General features: G+C 41.5%; 1 protein-coding gene across 2 annotated transcripts in view; it reads left to right on the top strand.

Moving 5' to 3' along the window:
* Positions 1-7411: 7411 nt before the first annotated feature.
* Ubqln1 (ubiquilin 1) overlaps positions 7412-19590 on the top strand; it is a 40626-nt gene continuing 28447 nt past the window's right edge. For both annotated transcript variants that reach the window (XM_013031080.1, XM_013031079.1), the window contains exon 1: positions 7412-7956. In XM_013031080.1, the coding sequence (XP_012886534.1) occupies positions 7786-7956 (171 nt within the window). In that variant the 5' untranslated portion in view covers positions 7412-7785. The remainder of the gene's footprint in view (positions 7957-19590) is intronic.

Below are 19590 nucleotides of genomic sequence, written 5' to 3'. Positions count from 1 at the left end.
CACAAGCCAGTTAATGAGAACAGCTTCTAGAAGCTGGAAAGGCAAGGAACAGATTCTTTGCTAGAGGAACAAAGCCTTTGTTTGGGTCGGTTAGGGCCTATTGTGGACTTCTGATATTTAAAACTACAAGGTAATAAATCTTTGCCCGGTTGAGCCACTATTTGAGATAGTTGTTACAGTAAAAAGAAACAAATATATTGTTTTGTTTTGCACTACATTTTGAAGTTTGTTTTTGCTGAATAATCTTAGAGGACACAGTATGTCCTTGTGGAGCCAACAGAAGGCATCTATTGTCACTTGGGTTCTCCAGCTTGTTTCCTCTCCTATAAAGCAAACTACTGCATGTGTAAGAATCACCTGGATTTCTGCATCATTCTGTGGAAATCAGGGCTTGGAAAACTGCTACAAGAAAATGCTGATATATTGGTAACTGTTAGTAACAATCCTTTTTTTTCTGATCTAGGAGGCATTAGCTTATAAATAGGGGGAAATACCTCTCTCTTCCTCTCTCCCTGCCCTCTAGTTTGAGACAAAGTTTTTCTCCATGTTGCCAAGACTGGCTGCAAACTCTTGTACTCAGATAATCCTCAAGCCTCAGCCTCATGAATAGTTGGCAATTTAGGCATGCATCATGCTATTTGGTACACAATTCTTGGTAGTTTAGAGAACAATATAGATAAACCACAACATAATTCTGTTTTCCCCCTTCAATTTACTGGGAACCAAGATCCTAAGAATTGTTTGGGTGGAATGTGAGGTTGGGAAGGCAGTACTTTTTTCTTTTAATATCTCTCTGCTTCCCATGTAATTGCTTTCTTGAGTGTTAAGAAAAAAATCCTCCATCATCCAGAAGCATTATTTTTTTCTCAAAAGCATTATTATCTTGATTATTTGTTTCATTGAATGGAATTTGAAAATTTGTTAACTATTTCTCTCTGCTCTCAGAGAACACTTAAAAATCCATATAGGTTCATTTGCTTAGTTTACACATTACATAAAGGCCAATATGTAATGATAGACTCATACAATTTCTTTCTTTCCTTCCTTCCTTCCATGCTTCCTTCCTTCCTTCCATGCTTCCTTCCTTCCTTTCTTTCTTTCTTTTTCTTTTTTCTTTCTTTCTTTTTGCCAGTCCTGGGGCTTGAACTCAGGTCCTAGGCACTGACTATGAGCTTCTTTTGCTCAAGTCTAGCATTCTACTACTTGAGCCACAACACCACTTTCGGCTTTTTCTGTTTATGTGGAACTAAGGAATGGAACTCAGGGTTTCATGAATGCTAGGCAAGCACTCTACCACTCAGCCACATTCTTAGCCCCCACATAATTTCTTAAAGTCAGGGAACACATTCTATATTTAGAATGTGTTTCTCATTTTGTGCCAGTAAGGGAGCTTCAACTCAGGGCCTCATACTCCAGCTAGGCTTTTTCACTCATATACCATTTGAGTCATGCCTCAAGGTCTGGCTGTTCTGCTGGTTAACTGGAGATAAAATTCTGGTTCTGAACTGAAGCTCTTTTTTTTGGGGGGGGGGGTCCAGTCAAAGAGCCTGAACTCTGGGCCTGGGTGCTGTCCCTCAGCTCTTCAGCTCAAGGCTAGCGCTCTACCACTTGAGCCACAGCGCCACCTCCGGCTTTTTTTCTTTTTGCTTATGTGGTGCTGGGGAATCGAACCCAGGGTCTCATCCATGCAAGGTAAGCGCTCTACCACTGAGCCACCTTCCCAGCCCCTGAACTGAAGCTCTTAATCTTAGCTTTCTGAATAGCTGTATCTTGGCCCAAACATAACTTTTTGAGATAAATCTTTCCACTATAAAGAAATCATTAGGTTTGAAGTTTTACAAAAAATAAAAGACCAATCATGAGTCTACTTTTCAAAAGTTTTTTTTTCTTGTATTCATGTTTCCAGAAGAACCAATCTTACCACTTCTGCAAGGTATCTATACTTGCTTTAGGGACTGTATCAGGTTATCAGTAATGTGGTGTTTGTCAAACAGGTCAAAACAAAATAGTTTTAGAACATTTAAGCATTTTCATAAGACCTGAGGAAATTCCAGCTCTTGATAAGAGATGAGAAAGTGAAACACAATAAGTGAGATAATGGAATTCTGGCAATACTTGCTATATACTAGGGGAAATCTAAAGTGTGATTTAAGTATTATAACAGATCCATGTAAAAGAAACTTTGCAGTAAAATATAATTCTTTGCTATACAATATTTGGTACTCCTTTTTTGTGAGAGAAAATATGGGAAAAGAAGCAAATAGCAGGGTAGATCCCACTAGTACTTTTTTTTTGGGGGGGGGTCCGGTCGTGGGGCCTGAACTCTGGGCCTGGGTGCTGTCCCTCCCTCAGCTCTTCAGCTCAGGGATAGTGCTCTACCACTTGAGCCACAGCGCCACTTCTGGCTTTTTCTTTTTTCTTATGTGGTGCTGAGGAGTCGAACTGAGGGCCTCAGGCATGCAAGGCAAGCGCTCTACCACTGAGCCACCTTCCCAGCCCTCCACTAGTACTTTCTATGTCAGTGGTTCTCAGTCAGGGATAGTTTTGCTGCCTGAGGACATTGACAGTGTCTGGACGCATTTCTCATTGTCAAGACAAGGGTTGGATGGAACTTCAAGTGGCATCTAGTGAGTAGAAGCAGGAATACTGCCCAACATCCTACAATGCAATTATCTGTCCCAAATATCAATAGTGTGAAAGTTTGATATACATTGTGTAGTATAAATAGTGGTTTTAAAATAATGATTAAGTCAGGTGCTGGTGGCTCACATCTGTAATCCTAGCTACTCAGGATCTGAGGATCATGGTTCAAAGCCAGCCCAGGCAGGAAAGTCTTATTTCCAATTAACCACAGAAAACTGGAAGTGGCACTGTGGCTCAACTGGTAGAGGGCTTTCCTTTCTTCAGAACTCAGTGACAGTGTCCAGGCCCAGAGTTCAAGCCCCAGGACCAACAAAAAAGAAAAAGAAAAAAGAAAAAAAAAGATTAAATCTTAATCCTTGTTTTCAAGGACCAAATTAAATATCATATGTGATCTTTAATGTGATAAGGGATTTAAAGAAATAAATGCTCTCTAGGCATACAAATGATCTATAGAATATCTGACTTGAAAAGGCTAACAGGAGAAAAATGGCAAGAAAATCACAGTTCAATTGAAGTCTTGAAAGATACAGCCAAAATGAGGGAAAAGAATTTCTACTTGCAAGCCAAGTGCTGATGGCTCATTCCTGTTCAGGAGGCTGATATCTGAGGATCCTGGCTCAAAGCCATAAAATTTATCTCCAATTAACCACTCAAAAACCAGAAGTGAAGCTGTGGCTCAAAGTGGTAGAGCATAAGACTTGAGCACAAAGTAGGCCCAGGGACAGTACCGAGGCCCTGAGTTCAAGCCCTACAACCAACAAAAATATAAAAATAAAAAATTCTACTAAATATGAAGAAGCCTTGAGACAAGAGATATAGTACATGTTAAGAGTTCAGCTGATTTGTTTGGTTGGTGATATGACAGAAGACCAAAGTATTGTCATCAAAGGGCACAGGACACCATACTATAAAGTTTATGTATTATTCAAGATTTTGGTGAGAGCATTGAAAAATTTCAAGGGTCATAACCAAAGCTTAGTTCTAGAAGAATAACATAGGGCACCACTAGAAAACAGAGGATGAAGCCTTCAGACAGGGGCAGAGGAACTGTAATCAAGGTCAATGCTAACAAGAGTATGAGCAAGACCTGTGGAGTTTCAAGAGAAAGAGTTTAATAGATGTTATGTTACAATTAATGAATTGTTAAGTAAACTGTGCAAATAATTATGGTAGATCAGAGAAAAATGATTATGCACAATTGGGTACTTCAGAAATATTTGAGAGCAGTAACAGCAGTAATGGGTACAAGGTAGGAAGTATAATACCTTCAATATGTGAGAAGAGTGTAACACCAACTGCTTCTAGATATGGCTTTAAACCTGTTTGACCTCAACAAGGTCCATTTATAGAGTAATGGTAATGACCTTGAAAGACAGACTATGAGTTAATTATAGAAGGTTTTGACTAGCCGGGAGCTGGTGGCTCAAACCTGTAAACCTAGCTACTCAGGAGGCTGAGATCTGAGGATTGCGGTTCAAAGCCAGCCAGGGCAAGAAAGACTGTGAGACTCCTATCTCCAATAAACCACCAAAAAACCGGAAGTGGCGCTGTAGCTCAAGTGGTAGAGCACTTGCCTGAGCTGAAGAGCTGAGGGACAGTGCCCAGGCCCAGAGTTCAAGCCCTAGGACTGACCAAAAAAAAAAAAAAAAAAGAAGGTTTTAGTTTACGGGAAGATGCTTGGACTTTAATTTTCCAGACAGTAGGGAGCTTATGATAAATTTTGAGCAAGGAAATAGCATGAATACAGGATACTTCTACTACTACTTCTACTATTACTACTCCTACTCCTACTCTACCATATGACATATGTGCTACCTTGTATTGTAGTCTGTTAATTCCTAAACACAGGACTGAAGTTTATCTAAGGGTATTCAATAAATACTTGTTGATTGATTGAATCATTTTGTCAAGGAACCATTCTTCCATTATGTGAGTAATATCTATTTATCAATAAATTTGAAGTTTGAATAATGGATTTTCTTAAAACATGACCTATCGAGTTAGAGCTGGTTCACATTTTCCTGTGAAAAGACAAATGATAAAATTTCACGTTTTGTGAAACAGGTAACCTCAAGTTGGTAGCCTAAACTGACCATTTTCACGTACATCAAAGAAACTAGAAAATGCTATAAATTAATACTTGTTTTCTGGAGACCTGGATATTAGGTATTTATATCATTTCCCACCTGCCCTCACTTCTGTGTCCCATATTCAACTATTATTTAAGTTACTTGAGAGTAACTTTTTATTATCTTCAGTATTGTTCAATGTCTGTAACTGGGTGAAATATGTCCTTCTAATTATTATCAGAGCAACCATTTAATAAAACCATTCAGAAAAATACACCACAAGTACACATCTAGATAAGGAGTTGGCAAACTTGCATTTGGTGGCCAAATCAGATCCCATGCCTGTTTTTGTTTTGTAAGTGAAGTTTTCAGTAAGCTCAGACAGACTTATTATCAATGATAAGTATTGCTTTGTGGTACAAGTGCACAACTGAGTGTTTTGGACAGAGATCTTATGGCCCACTGAGCCCACAATATTGATTACCTAGCTCTTAGAGAAAGTTTTCAAATCCCTAATCTGGACTATGCCTACCTCATCCTTATAGTTCCTTACAGGTTAAAAATGTGTCTAAAGGGCTGGGAAGGTGGCTCAGTGGTAGAGCGCTTGCCTTGCATGCCTGAGGCCCTGGGTTTGATTCGTCAGCACCACATAAGCAAAAAGAAAAAAAAAAGCCAGAAGTGGCGCTGTGGCTCAAGTGGTAGAGCACTAGCCTTGAGCTGAAGAGCTGAGGGGCAGCGCCCAGGCCCAGAGTTCAGGCCCACGACCGGACCAAAAAAAAAAAAAAGTATCTAAAATGTGCCATAACGGGTAATTATGCTGTAACTTCTTCCAGATAAACTATATTATTTGATAAGTTTCTCCTATATCAGAAAAATTTTGAAATTAATGTGGACACATAATTCAAACAATTCTATAGTGCAGGATTTTATTGTATGCCCACAAATATACCTACAGGATTCACCCGAGCACAGAGACATCAGATCTCTAAAAGAGAGGGAGTAGCCAAGAACTGGTGGCTCATGTGTGTAATCCTATTCAGGAAGCCGGGATCTGAGGATCTGTTTCAAAGCCAGCCAGGGCAGAAAATTACAGTGAGACTTTTATTTCCAGTTAGCCAGCAAAAAGATGAAAGTGGAGGTGTAGCTCCAGTAGTAGAGCACTAGCCTTGAGTTTGAAAAGGCCACCTGAGTTCAAGTCTCAGTACAGGTGAAAGCGAGAGGACAGAAAGAAGAGAAAGAATGAAGGGGGGAGGTAGAGAGGGAGGGAGAGGGAGAGGAGAGAGAGAAATTATGATATCAAAAAATTGTAAGTTAGCGGTAGGGGAAAGGTAATTGTAGGTAGAGGAAGCAGCCTAGGCATAGCATGCAGGCTAGAAATCAGGCAACAGGGAACTAGTGAAGTTTACGAGATTTTATTTGAAAGAAAACTCCAAATGATTGTTTATTCGTGGTGACACTTTCCACTTCGAAAAGTAATGATTGCTTCACTTCTAGATACAACCTCTCTTTCAACAGAGGGCTTGGGTTATTTCTTCATGTTAGTGAATGATGCTGGCAGGAATTTAGTGATATCAAGTAAGGTCTATATGCAGTTTCTACCTTAAGAGAGCGCTTGACCCAGATTCCAAGGGGTTCTGGTTAAAAAAGTAGTGTTTATGCAACAGTAGTCAATCCTGGGACAGGATTAAATGGCTTAAGAGTAAAAATTTGGAATGTCTTTGCATATCTGGGTCACAGCAGGATGTCAGGGTTTATGTTTATGCAATACTGGTTAATATTATCATAGTCGGTTATATAGCTTCGCAAGTCATCTTTAAAAACAAACGATGGTGTCTTTTCCAACATAGAATTCGCAAGTGAGATAATTAACTTTCAGTTCCTTATCTGTAGCTATCCATTGGTTGCCATCCCGTTACAAAGTGAATACCTCAGCTAGGCTACATTGGGTTGGCTGTATTCTCCCAGACACCCCTTTTCTGTCCCCCTACAATATGGGAGACAATGTGGAGACACCAGGGCAGGGTGGAGGGGAGGGGGGAGGAAACGACAGGGAGCTCCCGATCAACAACAGGCAGTCAAAAAAGGTTGCCAGCTCTTCTGACTAAACCGGTCTGACCCGAGGCGGGAGGATCTGACCAGAGGCAAGCGATGACTCGGCGAGATTGCCGGGGTGATCCTGGGCCTTCACTCCCGCCCGCCTCCCCCGAAGGACCTTTGTCCTGCACCCCTAGGCTGTCCAGCTCGCGCGCCCAGGGCGGTGCGAACGAGCATGCCCAGCCTTCCAAGCAGGCAAACACTCACCACCTTCAACATGACAAGGAGCTACCTCACCGCTATTCTACCAGCACGCTGCCCTCCTAGGGGGCTTCCCGAGGGCCGCGAGGCCAAGCGTAGCCGGGGCGGCAGCGCACCCTAACGCCGCCAGGTGCGAGGGACGTGGGGGTGGGGGGGAGAAGCGAAGGGAGGAGAGCGCCTGGGCCCCAAGCGCGCAGGCGCCCCAAGCGCGCAGGCGCATCCGCGAGCGCAGCGCCCAGTGGTCGAGTCCTTTTCTAGTAATTTCGCTGGCCATGACGTCATCACACCGCGCCGCCAGTGCCTCCCTGAAGCAAATTTTTTTTTTTCGGGGGGGGGAAGAGGGGAAGGAAACTCACTTATCTTGTTCCGCTTTACTGTGTGCGAACCCGCACGTCAGGGGTGAGAAACGAAAGGACACAAAGCGAACTCGAAGCGATGCGGGGAAGGGGACCGGCGTCGCCGAGTCATCCCGCCCGACGCGTTACCCGGCGTGCCCTGCGCGGCGCCGGCGGCGTGGGGGAGGGGGTGGAGGAAGCCGCGGCGGTGCGGATGTCGCGACGGGAGATCTGCGCCTGAGCACCGGCGGCTGCGAGCGCCCGCGCCGGCCTGTGCCGGGAGCCCGCCCGAGGTCCGCGGCCCCCTGGGCGGCTCTGCACCCGTTACCACTGAGGCCGTGTGTCCTGCACTCCCCGCCGCCCGGACCGGCCGGCTCCGGCGTCTTCTGGCTCCCGTTCGCTCAACCCGCTCCCTCCTGCTCGCCTGAGTCACCGCCGCCGCCATGGCCGAGAGTGGAGAAAGCGGCGGCCCTCAGGGCTCCCCGGACAGCGCGGCCGAGGGTGCCGGCGCCCCCGCGGCCGCCGCCGCCGAGCCCAAGATCATGAAAGTCACGGTGAAGACCCCGAAGGAGAAGGAGGAGTTCGCCGTGCCCGAGAACAGTTCCGTCCAGCAGGTGAGGCCGCCTCGGCTCGGCTCGGGACAACGCCGGAGACGGTTTGGGAAGGGCCTGGAGAGAGTCGGTCCCGAGGCTGACCTCAGCCATTTTCCTTGCTCTCGCCCTGAATGAAGTCGCTCCTAAGTTGGCGGGGTTCACCCCTGTGGACGCCCGTCCGTGGCGGGGCCGCGCGGCCTGCCGAGCCGCGGTCGCCTCGCCCCGACCCTTCGGTGTCCCCGGAACCCCCCCCGGTCGCTTCCCTTCCAGCTCCTCACAAAGGAAAGGGCCCCACGGACTGGCTGCGGCCCCGGGCGGAGGCCGGGGTTCGCCTTAGCCAGGGCTGCGGGGTTGTTTGATGATGGGGGGGGGAGGAGATGGTGGTGGTGGGGTGCTCATTGTTTTACCTGCCTGCGGGGTTGGGGGTGAAATGCATTTGCACATTTAGTTCTGCCTTCTGAATGCTGAAAGCTTGCTTTCCAACCTTATATAAAAAAAAAATTACCCGTGACGTAGAAATTATTTTCAGTCTATTATCCTAATAGTACTAGGCACAAGAGGAAAAGTGAATGACTTTGATTCATTGATGACTTGCTGTTTCGTTTTTACTATATTTGCCTTCTCTTAGGTGCCAGTCCTTTGGGTGGATTTTTGTTTGATTTTTTTTTTTTAAAGAGGGATAGGCGACGTTAGTAGATGTTAGCAGTTTGCAGCCAAATGAAAGAAAAGAAAGTTGATGTTAACCAAATATTACTGCTGAAAGCCTGTTTAGGATTTACAGCACATTAGGAATCTTGATGGAATTGAGCAACTTCTATAGTTTGTTGTTGAGTACATATCCTGGAATGTTTTCAGTAATTATCGACTTGATCTGTGACAATCTCAGTTTATATGTGGAAGCAGTTAACAATTAAAGAAATGTAATTGTTTAAGTTTTTGTGGAGTTTATTTAGTTCCAAAGGCGGGGTGTTTCATGAAGTGGAATGGTGTGAGAAAAACCTTTCATCGTCAAATTATTACTCATGTCTCTCAATGTTTTTACAAAAGTTTTCCTGAAAATTTTTATTTTCCAGTATATGGAAGTTGAAAGAATTGAACAGTGAAAGATCATCTGTATGCCCATCTCCTACGGTTAATATTTTTCTGCATATGGTTCATCTTAATTCATACTTCTACATTTCAGGGTTGCAAATATCAGTGTGTTAACCTTAAAAGACATTTCAGTAATGTGCATGTAATTAGCTGAACTCAACTTTCTTTACTTATTTATTTAGTAAATTGCCACCTAGTGAAACACATGTTTGCCATTCTAAGATTTAATAATTTTTGCACTTCTGTCACTCAAGCTCTTAATAAGGTGTAGAGTGATATAATTGACTATATAATTGTTCTCCTCTTGCCTTTTTCCATGTTGTTTCAGTCAGTGATTTTTTTTTCCCACCAGAGCTTAGATTTGCCTGCTCTAGAACAGGTCACATAGTATGTATTGGTTTTTGTATACTCTTCTTTGTTTTTTTAAATTGTGCGGGATTTTTATCCTTTTGTATGCCTATCTAACTCAGGGACTTGCATACTAGGCCTATGCTCTACCACTTGACTACAGCCCCAGTCCAATATTTGTTTTATTGCCATGTGTTTTTCCACATTCAGTCTTGAGGGTCACCAGTTTTCAGCTGTTTTTATTTCAGTTAGCAGTCTTGTACAGGTTCTTTTGGGAACATATGTTTTTTTTTTCCTACATTTTAACATTTTTTATTATTACTGTCTTTAAGTAGTTGGACAAAGAAGTTCCCATTCTAGGGAACATAGGCTTTTATGTCCATAGTCATACTTACAAGTGGAATGAATCAGTGATGGGGCTGGTTAGTGTTTATTTAGTTTTTTAGTGCTGTTTCATAAATTCCATCTATGTATAGGTGTTCCTATTACTCCATGTCCTTGCTAAGATTTCATATTATCAGTGTTTTTAATTTTAATTGTTTTGTGAAGTCACATTAAGTTTAGAAGCCCTTGGTTCTTTCTAGGATTCCTACTGTAGGCTTCCACCATCCTGGCTGCTTTCAGCATTTTACAAAAAAAGATGAACTACTTTTTTTAAAAAAGAAAAAAATTGCTTATTAAGGTTTTTTGTTTGTTTTTGTTGTTTTTTTAGCTTACATTAGTCATACGGGGAGGAGAATTTTACTGCTAACATTTCCTCTTGTGGAGCTTCCGTGTAACTGGGGCTTTGGGGCTTGAACTCAGTGTGGGCTGTCAGCTTTTCCTCTCATGGATGGTGTTCTGCCACTTGAGCCTTACTTCCAGCTTTTTTTCCCCCTGGTTACTTTATTTGCCTGGCCTCCTGAAGAGATAGTAGGTTTATTGGTGTCTAGCTCCATGTAGCATGCTCTTTCTCTCTCTCTCTCTCTCTCTCTCTCTCTCTCTCTCCCCCTCTCTCCCTCTCTCCCTCTCTCCCTCTCTCCCTCTCCCCCGCCCCCCCTGTCTCTCCTACTGAGGTTTGAACTCAGAGCCTGGGTACTGTCCTTTGGTTTTTTATGTTGAAGAAGCAGGAGCTCTACCACTTGAGCTAGGTCCACTTCTGCCTTTTTTCTGGTTAATTGAAGATATTTTCACAGACTTGCCTGCCTTGGCTGGTTTTGAACTGTGATGTTCGGGTATCAGACTCCTAAGTAGCTAAGATTACAGGCATGAGCAACTAGCACCAGGCTTTCATAGCTCCTTCTTTATTGCCAAATAACATGCCTTTGTATGGATTCTCCATCATTTGATGTATATTGGTTCTGTTTGTTTGATTGTTGCACACACCTGGCTCTCTACCACTTGAACCACACCTCTACTTCCAGCTTTTTGATGATTAATTGGGCCAGGCACCTGTGGCTAACACCTGTAATCGTAGCTACTCACAAGGCTGAGATCTGAGTGAGGATTGCAGTTCCAAGCCAGCCTGGGAGGGCAGGAAAGTCCTTGAGACTTATTTTCAGTTAACCACCAGAAAACTTGAAGTAGACCTGTGGCTCTCAGTGGTAGAGTACTAGCCTTACGTAAAAATTGCTCAAGAACAGCGCCCTGGCCCTTAGTTCAAGCCCCACAACAACAAGTCTCTCTGATTATCTGCTTCAGCTAATTTTGAACTTTGATCATCAGTCTCCTGAGTCACTTGGGATTATGGCATGAACCATTGGTGCCTCGCTTATTTCTGCTTTTCAGCTATTACAAATATACTTATATATACTTTTTGCTGTTGTTGTTGTTGGTGGTGGGTCTAGCCTGGGCACTGTCCCTGACCTTTTTTGCTCAAGGCTAGTGCTCTACCACTTTGAGCAACAGTACCACTTCCAGTTTTCTAGTGGTTTGGAGATAAGAGAAATGGACTTTCCCTCCCAGGCTGGTTTCCAGAGATAAGAGAAATGGACTTTACTGTCATCCAGGTGTAATCCTCAGATCTCAGCCTCCTGAGTATTTAGGATTATAGGCAGTGTGAGGCAGTGGTGCCCAACTCATTCATAAATTTTTGTGTGGACATAATGTCTTCATTTTGCTGAGTGTATACCTAGGAGTGGAATTGCTGGGTTACATGGTAGCTCTTTGTTTAACTTTTTGAAGAACTGCCAAACTACTTTCCCAAGTGACTATATACCATTTTACATTTATCTCCAGCATGCATGAGGATTCCAGTTACCACATTTTCACTAACACTTGTTACTTTTTTTTTTTTTGTAGCCCTCTTAGTTGCATATGGTATTTTCTTTGCTTCTTATTGCTACTTGAGTAATGCTCTTATTGTAGTCTGGGGGGTCTCTAATACCATTTTAACCATGAGATCAAACTACTTTGATAAGAATTTTCATGGGGCTGGGAAGATGGCTCAGTGGTAGAGCGCTTGCCTTGCATGCCTGAGGCCTGGGTTCGATTCCTCAGCACCACATAAGCAAAAAGAAAAAAGCCGGAAGTGGTGCTATAGCTCAAGTGGTAGAGCGCTAGCCTTGAGCTGAAGAGCTGAGGGACAGCACTCAAGCCTAGAGTTCAGGTCCCACGACTGGACCCCCAAAAAAATAAAAAATAAAAGAATTTTCATATAATCATATCTTTCCATCTAATTGTCTGAAAAATGAGCAGTGCACTTTGGCAGAGGTTTTTTTTTTTTTTTTAAATTGTGAAAATACCATACCAGAGGGGTTCAATTACATGGGCAAGGTAATGAGTACATTTCTTATCAAGCTTTGTTGCCTCCTCCTTTGTTTCCTCTTCCAATCCCTGCCCATCGCGACCCCCCCCCAAAGTTGTAAAATTTGTTTTTCAACATAACATCTTGTACATCTCATTGTTGCAATGGGTGTCAGAGGTTTTTAAAAGGTGCGATAACTGCAGCATATATAACCTGTCATTTATATGAGACGATGAGTGATTTGCAAACATTTAGAACTGCTATTCTCATTACTGTTTTTTCAGAAGAATACTAAGAAATGGTGATTTTTTTCTAGGTAATATTTTTCAAATAATTTTTAAGTTTTAATTTCCACTGCAGTAAAGATCAGTGGGTAAAACTTAAGTTCTGAATTTGAAATGATGTCCTGAGACCAAAAATAGTTGTAGAGTATTTAATAGTGGAGTATTTAATAAGTAGGTACTTACAAGAGGACTAACTACTAAGTTGCCATTATTAGACTAGAAATTATAGTAACCTTCTGCCAGTCTCCCTATTTACATATACGTCTCATTCTCCCTATTTATTCATTGAATAATACATGAAATTATTAATCAGATCATGTCACTGAATAAAAATAATGGCTTCTCTTTGATCTTAGCATCTGTTATTTGGTAGTGAGGCCCTATGCGGTAGCTCTGGCCTACATCTCCATTCTCTGCTGATTTCTTCTTGCTCTCGTTTACTGCATTTTTATAGTTCCTTGCCTGTTAAATTTCATTGTTCTCCTGCCTCGGAACATTTGTACAGCTTGTTCTTACTACTTGGCTTGCCTCCCAATCTTTGTTAGGTCCCACTGATCCTTTAAATCACAGTGCAAAGGTCAATTTCCAAAGAACTATTCTTCATTGTCCAGACTAGATGGGGATCTGCTGGTGCTTTCTTGTAGTTCTTTCTCCTTGTGTATGTGTGCGTGCATGCATGTGCGTGCTGGTGCTTGAACTCAGGGCCCTGGACTAGACTTTCTTGCTCATAGTTGTGTCCTATCGCTTGATCCACACTTTCTAGTCAGACATTTTGCTGGTTAATTGAAGATGAAATCTTCAGACTTTTCTGCCCAGGCTGGCTTTGAACCAAAGTCTTCCAGGTGTCAACCTCTTCAGTACGAGGATTATTTATACTTTGGGTTTTAGTATAATTTATCACAGTTTAAAAATGTATATTTATGTGATTAATTCTCCTCTGCTAGAAAGGGACTGAGTTACATAGTGTTTCTATAACCTAGCACATAGTATGGGATTAGTAAATGCTTGCTTACAGATTAATCTAGAACAGTATACACAATAATACATATTTAATAACTAGTTGCTAAACCTGACCAAGTTCAGTATGTATATAATCTCATAGATTCAGTCCTCTGGAAGCTTTATTGTAAGCTGTTCTCCCTTAGCTCACCATTCTTTTAGGACAGTGCTTGAATGCCTTAAGATGTTGATTCGGTTTGCTTCTCTCTCTGCCTAGACATTATTCATCTAGAAGAACCTTTTTTTTTTAGCTACTTTATAGAACTGAGAAGATACTTTATGTACTTTCAGTTTTTGTCAAAGAAAGCTAATGTCTAATGTGACTTAGATGTATTGTCAGTGATAGGTTGGTAAATGTTTATCAACCAGTTCTTCAGGAAAAACAGCACTGATGTGTAGTGTTTGAGAATAATTCCCATGATGTAAGAATTCTTACCACTGTAGATTTCAAGCTACCATTAATTAGACCAGACCCAGACCCAAAAAATTAATCAAAAAAATTAAATAACCATTATTTACAGTAGGTACCATAGGGCAGGGGTCAACAAACTGGTTGATTTGTTTGTTTTACCACCACCATTATCCCTACTATATGTGGTTTCTTTTCAAACAGACCACCTGGCCTACAGAGCCAAACATATTTATTATGTAACATTTTTCAGAAAGTTTGCAAAAGTTTTAGGGGCTATGCTTCTACATCTTGTTATCAAAGCCCTTCTCATGCAGGGTACTGGTGGCTCTCAGGTATAGTCCTAATTACTCAGGAGGCTGAGATCTTCAGATTGCAGTTCTGACCCAGACTAGGAAGGAAAGTCAAATGCTGGAAGTAGTAGTAGTACTGTGGCTCAAGTGGTAGAGCAACAACCTTGAGTGAAAAACTAAGGGATGGGCCGGGAATGTGGCTTAGAGGTAGAGTGCTTGCTTGCCTAGCATGCATGAAGCCCTGGGTTCAGTTCCTCAGTACCACATAAACAGAAAAAGCCAGAAGTGGTTCTGTGGCTCAAGTGGTAGAGTTCATCCTTGAATAGAGACAGTGCTCAGGCCCTGAGTTCAAGCCCCAGGACTGGCAAAAAAAAGGAAAAGAAAAGAAAAGCTTAAGGGATAAGGACCCAGGCTCTGTGTTGAAGCCCCCAGTACTGACACCAAAATTGAAACAAAGAAAAAAAATGACTTACCATCTTATTGGGAATGTTTATATTATATGTAAATAATTAGTCTAGTAAAAATGTGAGTCACACTCAATTTTTTAGTAAACACTTAATTCACTGAAGTTTTGTTTTTTTTGTGTTAAAATACATGAAACATGGATTAACCATCTTTTTTTTTTTTTGAGTCAGTATGTGGTCTAGGTTGGGCTTGAACTTGATTCTGCTGCCTCAGCCTACTCAGTGCTGGGAATACAGGCATGCCCCAGCTATTTTTACTTTTTATTGCATGGGTCTTGCTGTGCGACTGTATTACTACTTTCCCTCTCCAGAATTCTTTACATCTCAGGGCTGAAATCTGACCTAATAAATCCTCTTCATCCATTCTTCTGTCTCCATGAATTTGACTACTTTATGAATTACACAAATTATACAATACTTGATCATTTGTGATTGGCTTGTTATACTTACACTTACCTATTAATTGTACCAATTCATTTGGGGTTACTTGTGTAGCTTTTGCCTTTTAGCTTGTAAATTTTTTTATTTTATTTTTAGGGAGGTGCTGGAGTTTGAATTCATGGTCTAGTACTTTACCACATGAGCCATACCTCTAGGTTAGCCTTTTACTGATTAGTTTGGAGACAGAATCTCACAATTTTTTTTTTCTGCCCAGAGTACCTTCAAATGAAAAATTTCCAGATTTCAGCCTTCTGGGTAGCTAAGATTACAAGTGTAGGCCACTGGTTCCCAACCTAGCTTATGATTGTAATGTGTTTTACTTAACTCAGTATAGCGAAAGATGTTATACCCAATATGTAATTGATATAAAGTTTTTTTAATATTTAGTTTTTTGTGTGTGGGGGCAATACTGGTGGTTTGAACCTGGGGTCTCCTCTCATGCTTGCTAGGCTGGTGTGCTAGGTATGCAGCTACTACTTTGAGCTGTGTCAGCCTTTTCTATGCTTTTGTTATTTTTCAGATGAGATTTTGCATTTTTGCTTGGGGCAAGCCTCAGGTGGTTTCCTCCTGCCTTTCATATAACTGGAATCACAGACACTCTTGATCCATGTTCCCAGCTTAGTGACTGAGATGGGGTCTCATTAACTCTTAGTCAGGGCTAGAATAGAATTCTATCCTTTGAATCCTGCCTATCTAGTAGCTGGGATTACAAACATAAACCTCACAGCCGGCCATATTTTATATTTTTATGCCAAGTCTTTAAAGTCTCTTACGTATTTTATATTGAGATTACATGGACTAGCGATGTTTCACATGGTCCAGTAGCCATGTCTAGATATAACTACCAAATTAGCATAGCAAATAAAGCTTTTGAAGTGTGAATCCCTCCTCCTCTTCACTGTATTTTAGTGATTTGTGGTGGTCTCTCCTAAATCACTAGCTCTTTCCTCCCCAGTCTTATATATTATAATTCATTTTATTCCTAGTAAATAAGTGAATTACTATCCACACTTATCTTTAGTTTACTTGTTTGTTTTTATTTGTACTGTCTTGACAGTTTTTCCATTTCACTAGTGCCTTTGGGGTATTTTTGGTGGTGGTAATAGATTTTGAACTCAGACCTCTTGCTTACTAAGAAGTCTTTGCCCTTTGAGCCATACCCTCAGGCTTTTTTGCTTATTTATTCATGGAATCTCCGTCTCTGTTTTACCAGTACCCTCTTTCACCAATACCAGTGTTTGAATTCAGCTCTCATGTTTGCTCAGCTAGTGTTTTACCACTTAAGCCATGCTCTGACTTACCTTTAGTTACTTTTCAGGTAGGATCTTTTCTTGTTTGGGCTGACCTATACTACAGTTCTCCTGTATATCTGTGTGATGACACATGTACCACCATATCCAGTGTTTTTTCTTGAAATGGGGTTGTTACTTTTCAACTACAATCCTTCAAGTTTCTACCTCCCAAATAGCTAGCGTTTATATGCTTGGGCCACCATGCCTCACTAGTACTCCTGTGTGTATTAGATTGAAATACAATTTGCAGTCTTGGGGAATATGAATGTTGTGGTTGGGAAAAGTTGACAGTAGACATGGAACTGTGTGTGTGCGTGTGCGCGCACGCGCACACACACACACACACACACACACACACACACACACACAAAATCAACCAATGAAGCTTAGATGAGTACAGTTCCATGTCTATCCTTAAAGGATATGCCCACACATAGATGGGAGAGGATCCTTAAGGAGTATGTCTATGTAGATGGGAAACACATAGTTTGTTGAAAATTGAAGTGATAAATGACAAAGCTTTCTAATGAATGGCTTATTTAATACGATGTTTCTAAAGTGACATATGCATGTTTTTTAAGTAATATTAACAATATTGAGTGAAAATGAATTCAGATATTCTTGAAGAATTCTAATATAACATATTTGTGTTTTTTTGTTTTTTTTTTGGTCCGGTCGTGGGGCCTGAACTCTGGGTCTGGGCACTGTCCCTCAGCTCTTCAGCTCAAGGCTAGCACTCTACCACTTCAGCCACAGCACCACTTCCAGCTTTTTTCTTTTTGCTTATGTGGTGCTGAGGAATCGAACCCAGGGCCTCAGGCATGCAAGGCAAGCGCTCTTCCACTGAGCCACCTTCCCAGCCCCTAGAAGAAGCATTCTTAGTATTTGTTGATACTTTTGATTATAAAAATCTGTGTGCATGTCAGCATACTTCTGTATTTGTATGTGTGTGTGTGTTTGTGTGTGTGTGTGTTATGTCACTTCACTGTGAATCCAAGGCTCGTATGGAATTTATTGTTCTCCTGCTTCAGTTTCTTTTTCTTTTTTTTTTAATGGAGAAGCCACATTTTTTTATTTTTTATTTTTTTTAATTTTTTTTTGGGGTCCGGTCATGGGGCCTGAACTCTGGGCCTGGGCGCTGTCCCTCAGCTCTTCAGCTCAAGGCTGGCGCTCTACCACTTGAGCCGTAGTGCCACTTTCCGACTTTTTCTGCTTATGTGGTGCTGAGGAATCGAACCTAGGGCCTCATGCATGCAAGGCAAGCACTCTACCACCCAGCCACCTTCCCAGCCCTGCTTCTGTTTCTTGAGTGCTGGAATTATAGGCCTATACCCACCATGGCATGTGTGTTCCTGTTTCTCTCCCTCTCTCCTTCTCTCCCCCCCCCCCATAGATATTTTGTAGGGAGGGATATAATCCAGGTATTGGAAGATTAGTTTGGATTGTGGAATATTTTGTTCCTTTAAAAGAAACAGCAGATGCAGGATCAAAATGTTTCTTTTTAAAGTCAAATGAACATTATGTGTGTGCAGAGGACTAAATCCAGGATCTCCCATGTTAAGCATGAGCTATAACCTCAGTTTCAGTTCTTTTAAAAGTATTTATAATTCAGTCTTTACACAATTAAGTTAGCCATATTTGAATCTCTGTCTGAATATAAGTACTGCATCCAGGTAGTTTACACACATCTCTTTAATTCTGCCATCAGCCCTGCAAAATAAGTACTATCTCCATTTTACTGATGAAGAAACCAAGGCTCTGAGACAAGTAGCATCCTCAGTTTACACAGCTATAAAGTGGCAAAACCATTATTTGAATTAAGGTATGCATGTCTCAAAAACATTCTCTCCTGGTATGGTGATACTTTGGATTTCATGTCTTACTTCCGTGCTTGTCTCATTTTCTTCCCTATGACAATCAGAACCAAGGAAAAATAAACAAATTGGACCCTGAAAAGGTGAAATTGGCATTATAAAAATTGATATACCAAATCTTCTGTATTGTCACTTCCGGACAGCATTTTAGATTCTTTTCACATTGTTTTTATATGGTTTCTTTTGTTTTTTTTTTTGTCGGTCGTGGGGGTTGAACTCTGGGCCTGGGTGCTGTCCCTCAGCTCTTCAGCTCAAGGCGAGCACTCTACCACATGAGCTACAGCGCCACTTCCGGTTTTCTCGTGGTTTATTGGAGATAGGAGTCTCACAGTCTCTCCTGCCCGGGCTGGCTTTGAACCGCCATCCTCAGATCTCAGCCTCTTGAGTAGCTAGGATTACAGGCGTGAGCCACCAGCGCCCGGCTTTATATGGTTTCTTTAGTTATTTATTTGCCTGTTCCTCAGATTAAAAATAACAAAATTGTGGAGAAGAGAAAGTGTGCTGACAAGAGCTTGCACTATTTTTTTTTAAAGCAGATACAGGACGCATTAAATAAAGTTGTCCCTGTGTTACAGATTTGATATTTACCTCAAGAACTCAACATTATCAAAACATTAAATTAAACTGAATGAAAAACAATGTTGGTGCTCACACAGAGATAAACTTGAATTAGTTGGAGAATCTACTGATGTAAAACACCAGACTTTTGAATGATGGATAAAATGTTTTGTCCATAGTGGATTGGTTTTCATATCATTAAATTGTTCAGGGTTCATAGTTTTGATTTCTGTAGTTGTTTAGACATAGCCTAATAATTCTCACTTTTCAGGTCCTTGTCCTGTTGATTATTATTGTAGGCTTCAGAGCAGCATTGAGTGAGAAATGCGCATTTGTAGGAAATAATGGGACTTTAGAGGCCTTTTTTTTTTTTTTCCCCCAGTCATGGCACCTGAACTGAGGAGCTGGGCGCTGTCTCTGAGCGTTTTTTGCTCAAGGCTAGTGATCTATCACTTCTAGCCACAGCTCTACTTCTACTTTTTAGGTAGTTAATTGGAGGTAAGAGTCTCACAGCCTTTAATGCCTGGGCTGACTTGGAACCGTGATCTTCATATCTCAGCCTCCTGAGTAGCTAAGATTACAGACGTGAGCCACCGGTCCCCGGCTTTTAGAGGCCTTTAAAAAAAACCCTATCTTTTTTATTTTGAGTTACTGGTAGTCATGTGAACTTATGAACAAAAGTAAGTATATCCTAGTTCTCTAATGGAAATGGAAAGTCCTTTTTTTGTGGGTCTGATTATCCCCCAGATAGATGAACATGGTTTGGATAGTTTGTTTCAGTAAGTTTTATACTTTTATTTCTATAAGGGATATATCAGTTGTGCTTCCTCTGTCAGAAGTAGTGTTGAGATTTTCACACAGTGCTAATTTTTCCAT

Source organism: Dipodomys ordii, unplaced genomic scaffold (genome assembly GCF_000151885.1).
Source record: "Dipodomys ordii isolate 6190 unplaced genomic scaffold, Dord_2.0 Scaffold137, whole genome shotgun sequence".
Lineage (NCBI taxonomy): Eukaryota > Metazoa > Chordata > Mammalia > Rodentia > Heteromyidae > Dipodomys > Dipodomys ordii.
Note: the sequence above shows the minus strand (reverse complement) of the source record. Positions and strands in the feature narration are given on the sequence as shown.